The sequence below is a fragment of the Epinephelus fuscoguttatus genome, linkage group LG13 (assembly GCF_011397635.1).
Source record: "Epinephelus fuscoguttatus linkage group LG13, E.fuscoguttatus.final_Chr_v1".
Lineage (NCBI taxonomy): Eukaryota > Metazoa > Chordata > Actinopteri > Perciformes > Serranidae > Epinephelus > Epinephelus fuscoguttatus.
Window position 1 is genome coordinate 35,421,738 of NC_064764.1, and position 19,618 is coordinate 35,441,355.

Below are 19,618 nucleotides of genomic sequence, written 5' to 3' on the forward strand. Positions count from 1 at the left end.
ATTACCTTCATCAGTGCTGTCTCACCGCCTAACGTCTGAGCGTTGACGTAGGAGCCGGCCTCCAACAGGATGGCAACGGTCGTCAAGAAATTCTGATAGGACAGAAAAAAAAAAAAGAAAAAAAAAAAGGAGAAAGAAAATGTGATGACTGGGTATGATGTAAAGTGTGTTACTAGGACAAAATGTGTGGAAACAACATGAAAATGAAATATACACCTGTGTTTTATACTTTAAATCCACATTAAGTGATTTTTGGCCACAACACTGACCTATTACCACCTCCTAAATATTTTATAATTAATATGTGAGCAAACCGCCGCCTCTACTATTTAGAGTCATGTTTCTGGCCACCTCATGTAAAGATATCCAATATTTCCTCTCCCTTTGGCCGCTCTTGTCTTCTCCATTTCCTGAAGGAAATATCTTGAGACAAAATTCAACTGACCTATGGCTAAGCCCCGCCCTCAAACGCGATGAGCCAATCACAGTGCGTATAGCCATTCCCATACACTCGGACATTCTTTGCCTGGACGTTCATTGAAATGCATAGAAAGACAGTTTTGTTTGGTTTTATGAGCTTTTTTTTTTTTTTAAAGTTTAAAAATGGTCACACGGTGTGCATGGGATACACACAAGGTATCCTGAGAGGCTGGGCGACAAGGTGTATTTTTTACCCTTTAAACCACATCTCAACCGAGAAAAGTGTCTCCTTTGGATAAAGTTGTGTGGTAACGTTAGACCACAACATCAACTCAACGTGAATAAGATTAACAATGATGTCTACATCTGTTCTAAGGTAAGTCAACATTGTGTTTGAGGCAACATATTGTCACTTTGCTGGAAAGAAATATAAAGTTATCTTTAACATCTCTAGCTAACGTTAGCTAAAGTTAGCCTAACGTTAGCTCCTAGCTGCGTTGTTCATCATGTCACCTTGTTTGCTGGGAGTTCATTAGCCTATTTTGTTCTAGTTTTGTACTTTGGTGATCGTACATCATTGTTAGCTGTTGTCCAAAGGGCTCTAGTTAAGCTAACGTTAACTTCTGGAGCTTAGCTTCATTAATTTATCTGTAATGGCAGAGATAAAGGCTGGCAAACGTTATGCTGAATGATTCAGTGTAAATACTGTAGCACCAAACTAACGGAGAGACACTCTTGGTAAAGATGGTAAAAAGGCCGTTATCCTTTTCTCATATTCTGAGCCAAAAACCTTAACTTCAGTGGCACTTTAACTTGTTGTCTTTGATGGTGACGGCACAGAGATGCGGTTCACAAGCGTACACTGTGACCTGTAAATTTTGACTTGTAATTTAAGCTTTTCATCGACCTTCTCAACAATAAAATGATGAATATATCCCTTCAGTGAGTACTAGTTTAGGCATCTGATCGTTATGTCCCCCAAAATCACGAATTGCCTCCTGCGAAATGCCGTGTACTGTGACACCTGCCATAGCACCGGTCACTGAATGTTGATAGTTTGTCCGTGTGAGTGGAGGGGGGCGTGGCTTAGCCATAGGTCAATTCAAAATGTTCAGAATGCCTGATGAAGATCTCTGTTAGATCAAAAAATTGCACAATTACAACTACTGATAGCTTTTAACAAAGTGTGCAGACTTCTGTCTGGTTCTTGCTTTAGTTTTATCTTTCAACCCAGCACCTATATAAGTTTTTTTGACCGTAAATGTCTTAAGACATCTAATTAAATAAAACTGTGTACAACATTTAAGTAAAATTCTTAATTCGGAGTGAGAGGCTGTGTTACCTTTTCAGCAGCGTGCATCAGTGCCGTGGTGCCGTTCTTCTGTCGTCCGTTCACCCTCACCCCCTTCTTTATCAGCAACCTGAGGATGTCGTCCTGCCCCCCTGCTGCTGCCAGCATGCTCAGAGACATACCGCTGACATCCTGCGGACAGACAGACAGATACAAAGCTACAACGTCACAGACGAAGGGGGAAAAATAAATGAGCAGCTTCTCATTGAGCCATGGTGGGTAATTAATTTGAAGTTTGTACTGAATTACTGCTGAAGAGGGACAATCACTAAAACCTGAACTGTACATTTCTCCAAGTGGTTTTCTGAATTCTTGTGATGAGACATTTCTTGTACAATGCTACAATGGCACAATGGACTACAAGCTAATTATTATTTTGTATATATCAAGTAGAGCAGTGTTCGTTATTGGGGAGGCGGATGCCTCTTGGGTTACCTTGGAGTACTGCTGGGGGTACCTGAGATTTCTTTAAATGTTAATTTAAAAAAAGCTATGCAAAATTTCTAAAATAAGTATACTCTAGTAAGTTAGAAAATGTAAAAAATGTTTTGTGCTAATTATCTGAAAGAATATTAGAAAAAATATAACATATTTAAGGTTTATTACAACAAAATACAAACAATATATGTCGTGTCTGAGTAACTGTAGGGATAAAAATGTCAGTCTAATGGTTCCATCACTTTGGTCCAGACGGAAATCTTTCAACAACTACAGGATGGATTGCAATTTAATACAGACATTCATGGTGTCAAGAGGGTTAATCCTACTGACTGTGGCGATTCCTGAAGTTTTTCTCCAGTGTCACTATGAGGTTGGCATTTGTGGTTAAGAGTGAAATATCAGTGAAATTTGTGACAGATATTCATGATCGCTTGCGGATAAATTCTAGTATCACCATCAGGTCAAAATATTTGTTTAATCAGTGAAATGTCTCAACAACTACTATATGGACTGGTACCAAGTTTTTACAGACATTTATACTGCCCATAGGATGAATTCTTGAGACTTTGGTGATCCAGAGTTTTCCTTTGGCACCAACATGAGGTTGAGCTGTTCTTAAAACTACTGGATCCAATTCCATGAAAACAGAGATATTTAAAGGTCCCTTGAAAGTTTGTAATACTAGTGCCATCTACACTTTGGACCAAATACCTGCAAACTGCTGGCATTCCTTTCAGCCCAGCTTTACATTTAGCCTGCTTTCAGACCTAGAGTCGTCTCCTTTGGTCTGAATCAGGGACTAATTTTGTTCCAAAGTTGCCTAGAGTTGGTTCGTGTTCTCACGGCAGCATTTACAAGCAGACCAGATCAAATGCCTTGTGTGAGAAAGCTGCTCTTGATTGGTCAGAATTTCCATGTGGGAAAAATCCAGGAAGTAACGCAAACGTTGAAGAAGAGTACACTTGCAAGATAAATGTGACACTTTCTAATGTCACAATGGAGGGACAACTACGCAGGTTGATTTTAGCGCTGCTCATAGTGGACTATATTGCTGTCATTGTTCATTTTAGTCAAAGCATACAGTTTGAAAACGAGGCGCGGCTCCAACTGGAAAACAATGTTTTGATGCATTGGATGTGCTGAATGTGCATATTAAGGCAGTACAGGAGGAGGTGCCCATTAATAATCCTCCAGGACTGTAACATGCTCATGTTTAACCCAAACAATGTGTCAAGTGACTGCAGTTGGTTCAGATCCAGGTTGGAACACCTTCTCACCTCAAACGAACCGCACCAGAGTTCGTTTGTAACCGGACTGAGACCACCTCTTCAACAAAGTCTCAGTCCGGTCGTTTTGGTGCGCACCCGAATGTGGTGCTGTGTTCACACCTGCCCAAACGAACCGCACTTAGGGGGCAAACAAACTTGAGTTCGATTAAACCGAACCAAACAGGGCAGGTGTGAAAGCACTCTTACTGCTTCTGTATTTAGCAAATGCAAACATGCCAGATGATGATGAACATGGCTCACATTATACCTGTGTAACACTTGCATTTTAGCATGCTGCCACTGGTATTATAATCAAAGAACGAGTGTGCAACGGTACAGCAGAACAAATCTGCTAGCATGACTGTAGACTTTTTAGTCTTGTTCAAAAATCACTACAATTGCAAACTGAAGTTTACAAAGCGCATCTTTTGACTATTTGTATGACAAAGATAAAAACAATCAAAGAATACAGGAATCAGATAAAAAGCAAAAAACATTGTCTTTTTCATAACACCAACATCTTCAAATTTTAAGCCAAGAAGCATTTTATTGTACAAGCTGAAGTTATAAGTTCCTTACAGTACTTGATAAGAAGCATTAACTGAAGGCAACATAATTACAAGGATGAAGAGTAACACGCTGTGTGCTTATACAAGAGCAATGAAAGAAAGCTACAGTATCTACTATACAGGGAAAATAAATGTTGCTTTGCAACACTAAACAGTAATGGTAGTGTCTGAACAAACAGAAACCATCATGGACCATGAACAGATTAATTTTCCAAACACTACTGTATCTGGGGTTTCACCCTAACTACTGTATATACTGCAACACAGATATACCTCTTTCACAAGGAAGCAACAACATAGGATTAACCCGTTTTCCATTGGTGTGAATGAGTTAACATGGGTTATCACAGTCAGAGTTTTCTGCAAGTCTGACACTGAATGGCTTTGGTATGAAAGGGTGAACACTAGTTACTCTAAACACATTCACTACAGCTGCTACTAAGGATAACACAAAATATTTTGTCTGTGACAAACAGCAGTAGTGTCATCTGGAACTCTAAACCACAACTTCAGCTCATTTGGATCAGATAGGAAATTGTGAGAACTACTGAAGGCTGAATGTTCTTCGTGAAGACATCGACAGAGCTGACTGACCCAAACAAACAACAGATCTGAACACCTTATTGAACATCCAGGATAGAATAAACACTGCAGTGACCAAGTTCTGAAACTGAAATGTGATGGACCCTGTATGGCAAGACTACAGTGACAAAGCCTGTGACCTATGGAATGTCGTTTTAGTTAATAAAATCAATATGCCTAAGAAATACATATAGGTATATATATGGGTATGAAAAATATCCTAAAATGAATGTGCAACAAAATCATAAAGAAATGTAAATATGACTAAATAAAAAGCTTTTAAAATTAATAAATAAAACATTAAAAAGTATCAAACACAGCAAATTTTTCAAAAAACCTATTTATTTCTGGGGACTTTTATTTCAAAATGCCAAAGTCAAAATTTCCAAGCTCTTTTTATTTTAATTTCTTATATTCAGATGAAACAGGCGTGGTAACACACAAATTCAGTCTCATTCAGGTCTGACGTAACAGCTTGGAAAAGAGCAATATGGGGCACTGAATTTGATAGACATACTTTTCCACAAAGGAGGCAAGAATTTACATTTACTTAAATAGTTATTACCTAATTTATTTATTTCAGGATTCATTTCAAAGCCTTATTTCAAAGGCATATCTAATTTATTTAGTACTGCCTAAAACGATATTCCAATGTGACCAGCAGTCTGCTAATGGTAAATGCAGGTTGAAACCATGTTCAGTATCTTGTTTCTAACTTTCAACAAGGTTTGAACGTGACAGAAATAAACCAAACAGAGGTTCGGCTTACATTGAAATGAGCATTTTTTTTGTACAATCCAAAAGGAAAGAAACAGATTCATTCAACGTCTAATGTCTGGTACACTCAAAATTTCACCAATCTATACTACAGACTGTATATAAAGATGAACGAGATGATTGCTCCTCAAAAGTGAAGCCAAAAATCCCATTCGCCCCCTGGTGGCTGGCTCGGTGTAAATAAAAAAAACGCGCCCTCCATGTTACTGGATGGGATGTGGGCCAAGCTAAAAACTTTAAGTGCATGTCAAATAAATTAAATTTTTCCCGAACATTCTTGACATCCTAATATATATTCAAGTGCTTGTTTTGCTAATAAGTTTAGTTGTAATTTGTTATTTAGTGCTATAAAATGGGGATGAGATGTCATGGACAGCTGTGCGTGCCCATGATCAATGTTGTTGCTTGCAATTAGATGGACGGGTGTATGCGCAGGAACTAGATACCATGGAGATCTCTACTTTGCAGACTCCAAATGGCGCCATCAGCAAAAGATGGTAGCGGCCGCATCCAGAATATTTTAACTAACTTTTGTACAAAAGGAGGAAACGTGACACCCATCGTTACATACAGTCTAAAAATGTAAAGAAATGTCATCTTCATTTTTGATTATCACTTTTGTGATATTGCTTAAACAAAAAACTGCAGTTGCTATGCTGTGTGTTACATGTAATCAACATGAATAAGGAAAAAATGTGATCAAGCAACATAATAAGGCAATCTGATCTTGGCAACCGGACATCAATGTCACAAACATCCAGATAATACAAGCTTAAAAATAAGGAATACAAATGAGACAAATGTAGTGTATTTACTTCAAATTAGAGTATATCAAATACAATTAAGTCCTAAAATGTTCTACACAGTTGCTGTATAGTGATACAAAAACACAACCAAACCTTTCGGCAGCTTGTTAATACACATGAAAAAAAAACAAAAACATATAAATGAAGGATGGTCATTTATCGACATGATCCTTGAAGAAAACAAATGTTTTTCATATTTAAGTGAGAGGTATACACATGGAGCTCCTAAGTCTCTAACATCAGCATGGAAGGTATGCCATAACTGCTGCAGGCTATCAGGGGCCATCTACAATATAGGCTACTGGCTAAAGCAAGAATACAGTACAACTGGGCCAGGCATTTGGGAATCATGTGAAGCAAGTCTACGCACATTTATCATGTTGGAGGGACTGGATGCAAAGATTTGCTGGTAGGTTTTCTTTTCTTTTCTTTTTTTAATCATCAAAATTGATAAAAATGCTACCGAAAACAGTACAGGCAGAAAGATAGATGTCTACGCAAGTTTTGAAGTTAAGAAGAGTAGAAATTCCTCTGGAAATGTACAGTCACTGAGACTAGCAATGCCCTGGTCACGGTGGCTGGGGAGTCCCAAACAATTCAGCCATTGCTTTCAACAGTTTCACGAACATTGTGTGTTTGAAATTGTGAAAGCGTGTTTGGGTGCCACAGTGGCTACTTGCCACAGCCAATGACTGATGGCAGGTTGCAAATCCTGGCAAAATGAGGTTTACATTTACTAAATGATCACACACCTAAATTGGAGCACTTTCTAGAGAAAACCTGTGATGACCTGACAAAGTGACAGTGTTACGTACGTTTATATGCAATCTAACCATATTAAAACATCAATATCAGCCATTTTGTGAGCCAAAGCTACAGTACAAACATCCTCAGTTCCACTCATTTAGTGTTTATTCATGCAACAGTACACCAACAGCTTGGTCCAGTGGACTTGATTCTTAATACTTCAGGAACTTTTCAAAAAGTGTGACAAAAAGAATGGCAGGGCAAGTCTGTACCGCTGTCAAGATCCAAGGTTCACTGACAGTACATTTTACAATAACTCACATCTGCTGAATTCTTAAGCCCCATTTAATTTGAGGTTTAAGGCATAGCCCACGCACACCTCTAATATCGCACTGATCACTTATTGTTTTTTTTGGAAGTCAATTACAAATATTTACAGTGACAAATACACAGGACCATCCCACTCTGTGTTCGGATTATTTTGAGTCTCTGGTTCCTGTCCTCCACTTTGTTTGGAGGCAACAACATGCCCTCTTCTTTTCATCGACTGAATTGAGTTGTGTACAAAATATTTGACTTCCCTCCATGTTCTGCTGTTCAAGGCAGGCTCAGCAGCTAAACATGCATCACAATCCTTTTTGCCTGGCACTTTGACCAGTTTGCAGAAGTCTCCAAGCTGACGCCTCACTGCAGCCTGCTCCTCCTCACTCCACAGCCTCTTGACTCTCTTTTGAGGCTTGGCCGCCGGAGTGACTCGTTTCCCTGCAGCCGGCATACTTTCCTGTGCCGCTGGCGTTCTGTCAGGAACATTTGGTCTATGGATTGTGGGGACAACCTGTGCACTTGTCGGAGCCCTAGGGGGCAGGCCTGTGGGGTAAGCTGGTGTACTTGGATGGTTCAGAGGTGTGAATGAAGAAACAATAGGCCTACTTGTGTTGTTTAGTGGTGAGAATGGAGGGACCATTGGTGTACTTGTATTCAATGGTGTAAATGTAGGAACCATTGAGGTGCTCGGAGCAGTAAGAGTGCTAAAATTGGGAATCATTGGTGAACCAGTAGTGTCCTGGGGTGTATACACAGAAGATGGTGGCATACCAGTGGCATTCTGTGTATAAGATGGAGACAATGGCATAAGTATGTTGTTCTCTGATGTGTATGCAGGAGGCATGAGTGCGTTCGTAGTGTTGTGTGGAGTAAATGTAGGAACCACTTGTGTATCAGTAGCATTCAATGGTGTGAAAGTAGACATCAACGATTGAGTTGTATGGATCATGTTTGTACTAGTAGAACATAAGGATGCATAAGTTGGAGTCATCTCTTGGGGGAAGTTGGTTGGAGCCATTGTCATGCAACAATTTGAACTTTCTGTCAGGTGATCCGGATGCACTGTCGTCATACTACAGACAGTGCTCGAGTCTTCCAAATCTTTCTTTGCCGTTCGGGCTCCAGCTTTGGAACTCTTTGGACTCTCGTTTACATTCCCTTCACATTTGTGCTGGTTATTTCTCCTCCTTATCGTCTGTAGTGTGTTGTGTACGTAGTTTTTGACATCTGTCCAAGATCTTCCACTGAGATCTGGTTCAGCAGCTATGCAAGCATTGCACTCCTTTTTGCCTGGAACCTTCATCCCTGTGATGAATTCACTCAAGCAGCGCCTCACTGCAGCCTGCTCCATCTCACTCCAAGGTCTTCTCTTTAATGCCGACTTCTGCGCAGCTCCTTCAAAGATAAAAGAGTGTAAAGAATTATGGTTATATAAGAGAAATGAAGAATTCAGTACTTTCCCAATAAATGATAAATCGATGTTAAGTCTACAGCTTGGCAGTTCTTTCTGGATTTTGGAAAAAGAAAGATTAAGAATGTCCGTGGTTAACCATTAATTTGTTAACCACTGAGAATTTCTTTGACTGGTTATGTCAATGGCGTGTCAATCTATAGCTTAATTTAGCTACTCTTTAGTTTGGTAGTAGTGCTAGCACTGTGCTGTATCACAACAAAGCTACTAAGGTATTCATGCCACACTGGATAGCTCACTGCTCTGCTCTGCATACCTGGGTTGGGTGGGAGGTAGGTAGCGTTGCTGCTCACTCCGCGAATTACCGCTGGTAACACTGTCCCTACCTATTGTGGCATTGCTGCGAAAACATTGTGCCCACCCTCCGGTTTCCCCCAAGGTTGCCAAGGTGAATAAGTGGCTTCATTTTGAGTCATAAACCCCCTTTAGCATTGGAAACTATCATTGTTAGCTCTGTTAGCACTATTAGCAGCATGAACATGGCTGTGGTGCTAACATAGTTAACAATGCTGAAGGGGTTTTGCTGCTTAAAATGAAGGTGCTTACTCACTGGGGCTACCTTGGGGGAGATTGGAGGGTGGGCCTGTTTTTGCAGCAGCGTTACCAGTGGGAATCGCCGAAAGGGTTGCACTGCTAGCTAGCTCCTGCCCAGCCGGTGCGCAGTCAAGAGCAGCTTGCTAGGCAGTGGAGAGCAGAGTATGGGCAGTAGGCGCAATGGTTCCACATGTTAACACTGCTCGACAGCTGTCTGTCAGTAAAGCCAACAGAAATCAAAATAAAAAGCAAAACACTTACAATGGAAAACATTAAATTTTCACCACCTCTAAATGGATAGTGCTTCAAAAAGTGGCACAAGAGCTTATTGAGTCAATGGTGTGTGAGACTAAAAGGAAGGTGCCTCTTGTATTTCATGTCAATTTTTTTCTCTTTCTCAAGGTTATCTGATTAGATACCAGTCAATGAGTGTCGGGCTATCAAGAGCAAAATGAACTGACACTGACATCCCTAGCAAATACCAAGCCTGATATTGCCAAAGGCTCCAGAACAAACAACTGAGTAGACCTTTGATTGAGACTATTTTTTTCAACTGCTGTTTCAAAGGTTAAGAATAAACTGTCATTTCCTGAAAGGTACCAGAAAAATTTGAGGAGTGGGCTACTGTTCCATGACAGCTGAGAAAACTACATCTTCTGATGAAGACTCTGTGATACAGTCGAAAGTTTCAGAACAACCAAGTAAGTGAACTTTGAGCAGAGATTGTTTTGTAATCAAAGAACACATGGATGCAGAATGTACTCACCATCTTTTGCAGTGCTGCTGGGTGGACTTGTTGGCAGCGTTCGATCCATCTTGAGAAGCTGTTTGCTCACTTCCTCCAGCTGTGATGCACTTTTTGTGAGCCTGTAACATTCCTGACTGCTCTTTCCCAGCAGCTTGGCCACTTGTTCCATTTCGTGTTCATTGAGGCTCATTAGCTGCCAGCAGCTGGCAATTTGCTCTCTTAATGATGAGGACAGAAGTGCTTCTGGGTTTTTAACGCCACACTCCATTGCTGACCTTCGGAAACAATCCAATCCTCTGATGAAGGAGGGACCTTCAGTCCGTGCAAACAGGTATGGGTTAGTCTTTGACACACCTGCGTGTTCTCGATTTTCAATGAGTAGATTGATTGACAAAACCATCCTGTCTGTTAACAGAACCAGCATGTTCCTCCCATACTGACCCTCTAGTTCTAACCTGGTGAGACTAGCACCGAGGTCCAGCTCTAGTTTTGTGCATTTCTTTATTTGATCTGCAGAGGGCACAAATGTTCCCATTCTCTTTTTGCAAGTGTAAGTTTGCAAGAGCATCCTACCAATATTTCCCACCCTTCCTCTGTTGAACAGACACACGTCTGCCAGAGTGGCCTCACTGAGCTTTTTCCATGTTGACAGATTAGGACTTTCTTTCAGCTCCCTCCTGGCTTCCTCTTCTTCTCCTGTGATGAACCTATGCAGTTTTATTAAATCTTCTGTCACAGTTGATTTGTCCACTTCGACCTTCTTGACTTCTTGCTTGACAGATAATGCAAGAGCTTTGCGAGAAAAGCAGGCACTCCATTTTGTGTCGAGAAGTTGTATGAACTTCTTCACTTCGCTTTCAGTTTCACTGTCCTCCGTCATGCGACTTTCCCCGAAAGCTATTTCTGCCGCTCGTTTCAATGAATAGCCGATCTTTGAGACAAGGGAAACGGTTTTAAACTTACTGGAACTGGGATCAAAACCACTAACTTTTTTGGCCCCCTCAACTGCTAATTCAAATCTGGATGGCTGACATATTTCATGCAAGTACTTCACACTCTTGTCAAGCTCACTTACAGCGAGCACAAATCTGCCCAGTTCCCTCATCTTTTGTGCAATGTAAGCAAACTGAGACTTGTCATGGTCATATTTAGCAGACAACGCATTCCCATATTTACAGATAAGTGGGTCATTTCTGATATGCCTCGAGATGTCATCTTGATGCATGATGTGGATGATTTCCTCGCAGCCTCCCGTTAAGAACTCTGACATTGGAAGTAGCCGAGAGGCAGCACTGTGGACTCTGCTTCCTTTTGTCCTTTCGGAGGATTTCTGATCTCCCTTTCTGGCCTTACATGACCGCTCATGTCTCCATAAATCAGTTTTGCGATAAAAGGCAAAGCAATGCTGACAAGGCAGGAAGTCTCGAACAGATATGCTGGGATTTTTCACCTGTTTCTTGGTCACAATTTCCCCCTCGCCACTTTTAAGAACTTGGCAATTATGTTCATAATCTCCTTTATTGCGAATCTGGTCAAGCAAACTCTGTCTGACTTTGGAACCTTTGGGAAAGTGTATTGCATGCGCAACATCTGTTTCCTCCGCATGTTTCCTTTCCAAATGCTTTGCAAGTTGGGTGAAGGCCATTTTGCAATACAAACAAAAGTGTTTTTTGCATGTCTCTTTTTTCTCATCTTCTGCTTTGCTAGGTGTCGTCTCAATCACTTTCTTACAGGTCCTTAAACTGGATCGTGTTGGTTGTTTATTCTCCAAAGTGTTCCTGCGGCGCCGTGATCGCCGTTTAGGAATCTCCTTTGTGCCCGACCCAGACTGAACTTGATCTGTACCATCTGATTGACCTGCCACCACATCCTCTGCCTCATCACTTGAGTCATTTGCTTCCTCAGGGGACCTTTGTTCTTCATCTAAGCTCTTCTGTTCTGTTTTATCATCGTCCCTTGTCAGTATCTCTTCTGCATTTCTGGATGGATCTGAATGATCAAAGTTCAAACTCAATTCACTTGATAAACCACCATTTGTATCGTCTGACATCTCGTCTTCCTGTGATTGCCTCTGGTCTTCATTTCCTTGACTTTCCTGCTCTGCAGCTGAATCATCAAGTTTGTTTGATTCAGTTATATCCTCATCACGATTTTGGATCTTTTCATGTTCCCTCTCTGTCATTTGATCAGTGTTTATACTGGCAGGGCTGCTTGGCGTTTTTTCGCCATCTTTTGGACCATCCAAATCTTGTGGGATATTTTCGTTTACTCTTGGAGTACCCTCGTCATTTGTGGCACTGTCAAGGTTAGGGGTCAACCTAAGAGCATCGCTCGAACTTCTCTCTTCAATCAAGCTCCTTTCTCCTTCAAATGACCTTGTCTCACCAATAGTACAGGCCTGTAAAAGAACAAGTATATGTAAGACTCATTGCCAAATCAGACCCCATGAATAAATTGAAGAATTAACTTAAAACACAGACCTTTTAGGAAATAAATATGGGGGGAAAACAAAAAACAAAAAACAAAACAAAAAAAAAGCTGAATTTTGGTTTGAATATTGGTTGTTAAGTGGTGGTGACAACTCAGGTGACTTTTTTTTGGTACTGCCTTTTCAAAATCTTAGCACATTTTTGATTGCTGTTTAACGCGTCAGCACCTTGGCAATGCCCCACCAAGATCCAGGCTCATTCAAACAGAAGTCAATGTGATGGCCACACATAATTTTTTAGCCCAACATTGGTTTCAAAAAACCCCTGACACCTCTGAAGTCTCCAGTAGGAAAAACCACATGTGACCCATTCAAGAACAGTTAATGGCTTTATTGGATCAAGCAGCGTTTTGACATCGTAAATGTCTAACCAGGTATATGTAGTCATGGGGTGTTGGATGAAATGCTACATGGAAAGAACAGAATATGCACTGACACTAGACCTACATTTATGGCCTGAAATGTAAACAAATATCGTTGCTCTTGATATAATATACAAAAGTTTTGGCTTAGCATAGCGGTATTTTTCAAGTAAATTCTCTAAAACTGGTGACTAGGTACAGATTCAAAAGATGGGAATACTTTAATGGTGTTCGGCCATTCACATGTCAACATTACGTTTTTTATCTAGATATCATTTATGCTTTTAATTTTTTGATGTTAAGACAAAGAAATAAAGATCCTGAATACATGATGGCGACTGGCGCATGCTGTATGCACATTTTGTGCTATGGTCATGATGATGATACATGTTCAGAAAGCATATACAGTATCTACCTGCTTCAAAGAGTTCATCTTGTTCCGTTACTTCATGTGTTCAGTGTCTTCCTCCATCGATGTGTTCACTGCAAAGAAAAATAACAAGTCTCTAATGTGCACACACCATGATGAATATTTAATGAGTAAATAAACAACATTAGGTCCCAGATAACGATGTACAATGACGCATACTTTCAACAGCAATTATAATGCAATAAATTAGCTTAAAATAAATTGCTACTGCTAACAGCCACAAACAATTAGAGCATTTAATGTTTAAGAAGCTCTTCAGTTGCTTTTCACATATTCATGCAATCATTTTTCGATTTTAAGCAAGCAACATGAACTTTTACCTCTCAATACATTTTTTGTATTTAACTTTAAAACCATCAAATTACCATACAGTTGTTCCTGATTTATAAAATAAAAAAAGTTGCAACCACACTAACTGACTTAAAAAGATATAAACATGCTTAACACAGCAATTTTTTGTTCCATACAAAAATTAAAGTATCTGAGGTCACACTCTTACCTTGATTTGCTGCAAAAGCAAAGGTGCTTTGGAGTTGCGGAAAACATCTTGAGGCGCTGAAATATTAGACTTTACTGCAGACACAACACAGTAATGTCTGTGGATGTACATCTTGGAAAGACGAATTTCTTAATGCACAGTTTTGAAAAAGCTTTTTAAAAAATCTAGTAGCGCTGCACGGATTAGTAAGAATCCTTTGAAAGTGAAGGAATCATCTCTAGTCTAGTGCTTCTAGTCAGGCATGTTCCCTGTTCAATCCTTTCCATTCCTGCTAATATTACTGTATAACTTGCAAATGCGACCCTGTTATGCATGTGTTATGTGTCATACTGAATACCACTTTGAGGAGGAGGACCTAGCCCGGGCAAGCAGGGTTTCAGAATAACTACTTCACTGGTAGCATTGGTGCTACCAACCTTCTCAGTTGGTTGCACCTTTTTTTCCATTATTACAAATATTTAAAATTTATTTATCTAACTTATTTAAGTTGTAAAAAAAATTAAATGAAAAATGTGTTACTTTGGCTTTGATGCCAACATCTCTCTGTCTGCAGTCATCACTCAGTGCCCCACCCACAGAGCTATCTGACTGGTTACACATCACAAGTAATAGCCTACCAGCACTGAGGACTGCCCTGTCACAGACCGGCAAATAAACTGGAGCTGCTCTCTGATCAGTGAGTAGTGCTGGGTGTAGAATACAGGACTGAAGTTGCAAAAACACCCAGAATTTGCGCTGTGCTCTGCAGTTAGTAATAATAGCTAGTGCTTAATGGATGTCAACTTCAGTTGGATGAATATGAGAACTGCAAAGACAGGAAGGAATGAGACAACACCTGGAGGCAGTGAGATATGTGACCAAAATATCAAAGTTGATGAAAATGCAGCACATTGAGGATGCAGACTTTTCAAATAACAGACGTAAATAATTATAATAAATGAGTCTGCTGTCACTCTGTTCGCCACTGTTCGTAGAGACTTCTAACCTGAATTGTGCACTGTGACCACGTGAAATTTTAACTCGCAAATGCAACCATTTTGATTTAAGTCTAGAGCCATGACAAGTATTCAACTTTGTTTTTGTAATACCGAACTGCACAATCACTTCCACACATTCATACACTCGGGGCAACCAAGGTGCAATATAAAATTTGTAAAATGTGCTTTTGTTTTGGAATTGAAAGCTCAAGAAGCCTTGAGATGAAATGCAAATCAAACATAAATGTTTAACAAAATAAATAAGGGTACAAGGTAGTCTGCAGATACACATAAGATGGTTTGGGTGAATGAAAGAATGAGTTTATAAAATAATCCACTAAAACATAATGAAGGGGTTACAACATACCTCTTGGTCCAGATTGTAGTCCTCTTTGGAGTTTAGTGCCAGTTTTACAGCCATGTAGTCTCCACTTTTCACAGCATCCCGCAACTCACCTAACAGAGACAAGGTAGAGTGAAGGTTACAGAAACCATACATTGTAGATCTCACAATCAAACATACTTTGCAGCATATTTTTAAAGAACACTTAGCACTTCACTCAAGGTATAGTCTGCCTTTAAAAATTAAAAACTACAAATGAAACAAAATATTTGTAAGTATGGACCTATTGTAGATGAGTCTAGGACCCACAGAAAAGTTAAAAAGTTAATTGTAAACTGAATGGCAGCCTAACAGTGACTGTATGTATTGTTTACTTAAAATGACACTGTAGCGCTGATACAGCCGTTAGCACAGTAACATATTAGCAGCAATGGTGCGCTTACTTTTTGGTGACACCCACAGCAAAATACCAGACAAATTTTTACATATAAATCATTCTTTTTCTCATCCAGTGTTTTCCAAAGAAGTAGATTATGTGACATGCCGGAACAGCAAACTTTCTGTTGCTGCCTGTACACAGGACAGACTCATTGCTGGCGTTGGCAGAGGGACCTCAAGATGTGTCAATTCTTGTCCCATCTGTGGTCCAATAAACGGTGAAGTCATCAAATTCAGTGCCCTATTCAGCTATTTTCCTAGCTACTGTAGCCCTCATATTTCACAAGACCTCTTTAACTTTTCAGGGGAATGCAGCTATTGTCATCTAAAGTATGATGTGTGGCAGACAGAAGAATGTTTTTATATTTATTTTAGACAGAATAAAGTAAAGAAGTGTAAGCTCTACTGTAAATAATAATTAATAATAAAAGCTTTGTGTTATCAAATAGCAAGATTCTGTTCACAGAAACACAACAGGTCTTTTAATTTGAATCAAGACACAGGAAGGGTTGAGTTAAAAGAAATACATTTTTTTTTCATGTCTATGACTGGTACAGATACAGACATTACATCTCTACATGAACCGCAGCCTAGCCACTCTGCTCACGCAGGCTGTGTGGCTGCTCTAACCTTTGAACATAGGCGGCAAAATAAAAAGCACAAGAATCATTACGCATTTCATCGATCTTGTGTCTTGAAAACAATCACATTTTCTAAAGAGCTGTCAATGGCCTGGATGCATAAGTAGGCTTGTTTTTATAAAAGAATTGCAGCCAACAATAATTCAGTGATAAACACATTTCACTTCATATAATTCTTCAATACACCACAATAAAAGTCCTCACTTATTTTGTTATTTAAAAACTTTTATTTATGAAGCAGCAAAATAAGGAAGTGTTGAGTTTCATCAGCAGTATCACAATCCCTATACAGGTGAAGGCAAACATGAAAGTAAAATAACGCAGATTTCTTCAGTACAAATAGGAGGCAGGACAGAAACTTAACTCTTAACCAAATACATGCAGTTATAAAATTTAAAAGTAGTGAGAGCTGAGCACACATACATTTAAAATCATCTTTCTTTTTGGTCTTTTGTATAGACATCAGTTAAGTCTCACAGATATACACTTGTTTGATGGGGCCGTCAGGGGGTTGGCTGTGGTCAGTGCATTGTTAATGTTGTTAACGAAAAATTTGACAAAAAGTCCTTGTCAACAACATTTTTTTCTATGATGAAGATGAAATGATGAGCTAAAAAGATCTTGCTGCTGAATAGATTTTCATGATTTAATGCTGTTGCTGTTTGACTTTCAGGTAGGAGTGTCAGTTATCAGGGTATCAGGGTACAATTCCTAGTTGTCTCAAATTAGTTTCGTGGTGTCAAAGTTGTTGAGACCATAAGAGATTTTGAACTTTTAAAATTGTGATAAGCAAGTGATCCCGTAAATCATGCTAAAATTTCAACACCTGATACAATGTTTTAGCATTATTCCTATATCTAATACCTTTATTAGCCCATGTGGATTAGTTTAAAGACCAAAACACATTTTGTCTAAAAGGGTGCCTGTAATGTGATGTGTTTTCATCAACTGAAACTAGACTAAAACTAAAAGGTGAAAAATGACTAAAATATGTCTGAAACTAATAAGCATTTCGATCTTAAAACAAAGACTAAATCAACAGTGAGCCAGCAAGATGTCCCCACTACTTGACTGAAGGCGATCGAGCATGCTTTTGGCCGGGCTTTGGCTTGGCATGTTTAAAGTGATAATGGAAACAAAAATTGGCCCAGCATAGTTTGACATGGCGCGTCATAAAGTGCCACTGGAAAAGCCCTACTGAGTACCATTTGTGCTATTTAAATGTCTCTGGTACCAAACGGTAAAACCCATTTAACTTTAATTAAGGTATCCATTTAATCTAAATTTAACTGTTTGTGGATTTGTTCAGAAAACAAGCAAAACAAACAAACAAACAAAAAAAACATACAAAGGCAATGATGTTTGACTCAAAATGAGGTAGATTTATATCACATACTGTAGGACACGTTTGAAAAGATGAAATACAATGATGTTACAAATACAAAAATTAATATAAAACATATCAGCACAGCTTAAGATATGGCTGTCGGGTCAGTGGGTGGGGTTTTAGGCGGGAAAAAAAAGATCAACGGATATATTAGGGTTTTCATTGTGCCATTCTTTGAAGCAGTTCCTTTCAGCAGTGAGGCACAGAGGGATATCGCACTTCATGCAGTACACAGGTGTCTTCACATGGCATCTTTTGCAGTGCTTTCCGTCGTCATCTCCAAAGTAGGCAGGCATGCAGACAGTTGGTTTTGGTGGTGGAGGTGGGGGTACTGATACTTCGGCAAACTCCAGCATGTCTACAGTTAGCTTTTCCCTGAAGTAGGTCTTGCTGTACGGCCTTTTCGTGGTGGGACTGTTCTTCTCTTTGAGTAGTTCCTTGTGGAGAAGGAAACTGTTGACCACAGCAACGTCTATAAAATGGTAAAAGAAGGTCCTGTACCATTTCTTAGTTTTGTGGTGCACACTGTACTCGTTAATCAAAGTGCCCCAAAGATCCATTGAACCCATGTTGCGATTGTGCGCCACAATAGGATCAGGAACTGTGACGTCCTTCATTTTCCATATACCAGCCTCTCTCGCTCTCCTCTTCACTGTCTGTCCGCTGAATGCTTCATGCACTGTAGAGCAAATGGTCACCTCATGTGTGTCTATCCACTTTACAAAGAGAAGGTTGTTTTTTCGTATCCACCGCATATCCCCCCTTTCTGCCTTTTGAGGTAGGTCATTCTGTACGGTCTTTGGAAAGTCAAATTGGGTTTTTGTTATTGTTCCACATGCACCAGTTTTTCGTCTGGACAATTCTTCAAAGAGGGCAGGGCTGGAACTGTCGATGAAAAGTGTGTAACCCTGACCGAGGAGAGGGAATTCCATAAGGTTCATTACTGAGGTGTCGCTCAAACGTTGGCCTAGAATGCGTGCGCTCTTCCCCTCATAGACAAAAAAATTCCATGTGTAGGCTGTTAAGGAATCTGCAAGCACAAATATTTTGTACGCCCTCTTTCTGGGCTTTGCCTTCTTGTGCCGCTTCTTGTTTCTGCAAGCCTGAAATGCCACCATCCTTTCATCTATGGTTATGTTCTGGTAAGGCTGAAAGTGTAGTTTGCAGGCATTCACAATCTCTGTGTAAAGAGGTTTGATCTTGAACAGTCTGTCATACTCTGCAGTTTTCTTCTTACGTTCATTGACTTTATCTTCTTCTGGGTTGCTCATGTGCAGGGACCACATGATGGATTTAAAGCGATCCCGCGTCATTGTATCACCAGGGAATCGGAAGTTGTACGGCCATTCCTCTCTCCAGTAGTCCAGGCTGTCATGCACTTTTACGAGCCCAGAATAGATGATAATGGCCAGAAAAATGTAGAACTCTCTCACTGTCAAAGGTTTCCAAACAAACTTCAATCCAGCCTTCAGTCTCTTGGCAGCATTTGCGTTTGTGTTTGCAACAATGGTGGAGACAACAGAGTGGCTAAAGAACAGCTGGAATAGTGAAAGGGGAGTCCATGCGACAGTGGGGTTGAGGGTGGGGCCAGGTCTCCTGACGGGCTTGAACTCGAGTGGCTCTGGTCTTTTATCTCTCTCCTCTTTGTTATGCCACCCATCTTCTATCCCCTCTTCCTTCTCACTCGAAGGGGCAGTCCTGCTACAAGGGCACTTAATCAGACCCACTGACTTTTTTGATGGCTCTGGTGTATAATCTTCATCATCATCATCCTCGGCTTCACTTTGGAAACAAGGCAGAGGAGAAGAAAGTCAGGAGTGGACCACAAATGCACTCATTCACTGGCAAATAGTTTTGAAAATGTGACTCAAATCATAAAAGTGATTGTATAGACTACAGTTATGTATAATTAGAGGCAGTAGTGACCAGAACTTAAAACATTATGACAGCATGTGTTATTGTCTTAATTTAGTCTATTAACTTTTGTTGTTATACATTAAACTTATATAAGTATA

General features: G+C 39.9%; 1 protein-coding gene across 5 annotated transcripts in view; it reads right to left on the reverse strand.

Annotated features, from left to right (window-relative positions):
• Nucleotides 1-19,618, reverse strand: part of mphosph8 (M-phase phosphoprotein 8) — a 53,460-nt gene that overhangs the window by 16,921 nt on the left and 16,921 nt on the right. For 2 of the 5 annotated variants that reach the window (XM_049594318.1, XM_049594317.1), the window contains exons 7-9: nucleotides 15,162-15,250; nucleotides 10,057-12,436; nucleotides 4,021-8,680 (exon numbers count right to left, since the gene is read on the reverse strand). In XM_049594318.1, coding sequence (XP_049450275.1) covers nucleotides 7,395-8,680; nucleotides 10,057-12,436; nucleotides 15,162-15,250 — 3,755 coding nt within the window. In that variant the 3' untranslated portion in view covers nucleotides 4,021-7,394. Of the gene's footprint in view, nucleotides 1-5; nucleotides 93-1,762; nucleotides 1,904-4,020; nucleotides 8,681-10,056; nucleotides 12,437-13,303; nucleotides 13,664-15,161; nucleotides 15,251-16,467; nucleotides 19,386-19,618 lie in introns of those variants that run through there. The other 3 variants (XM_049594321.1, XM_049594319.1, XM_049594320.1) reach the window with 3 other exon arrangements.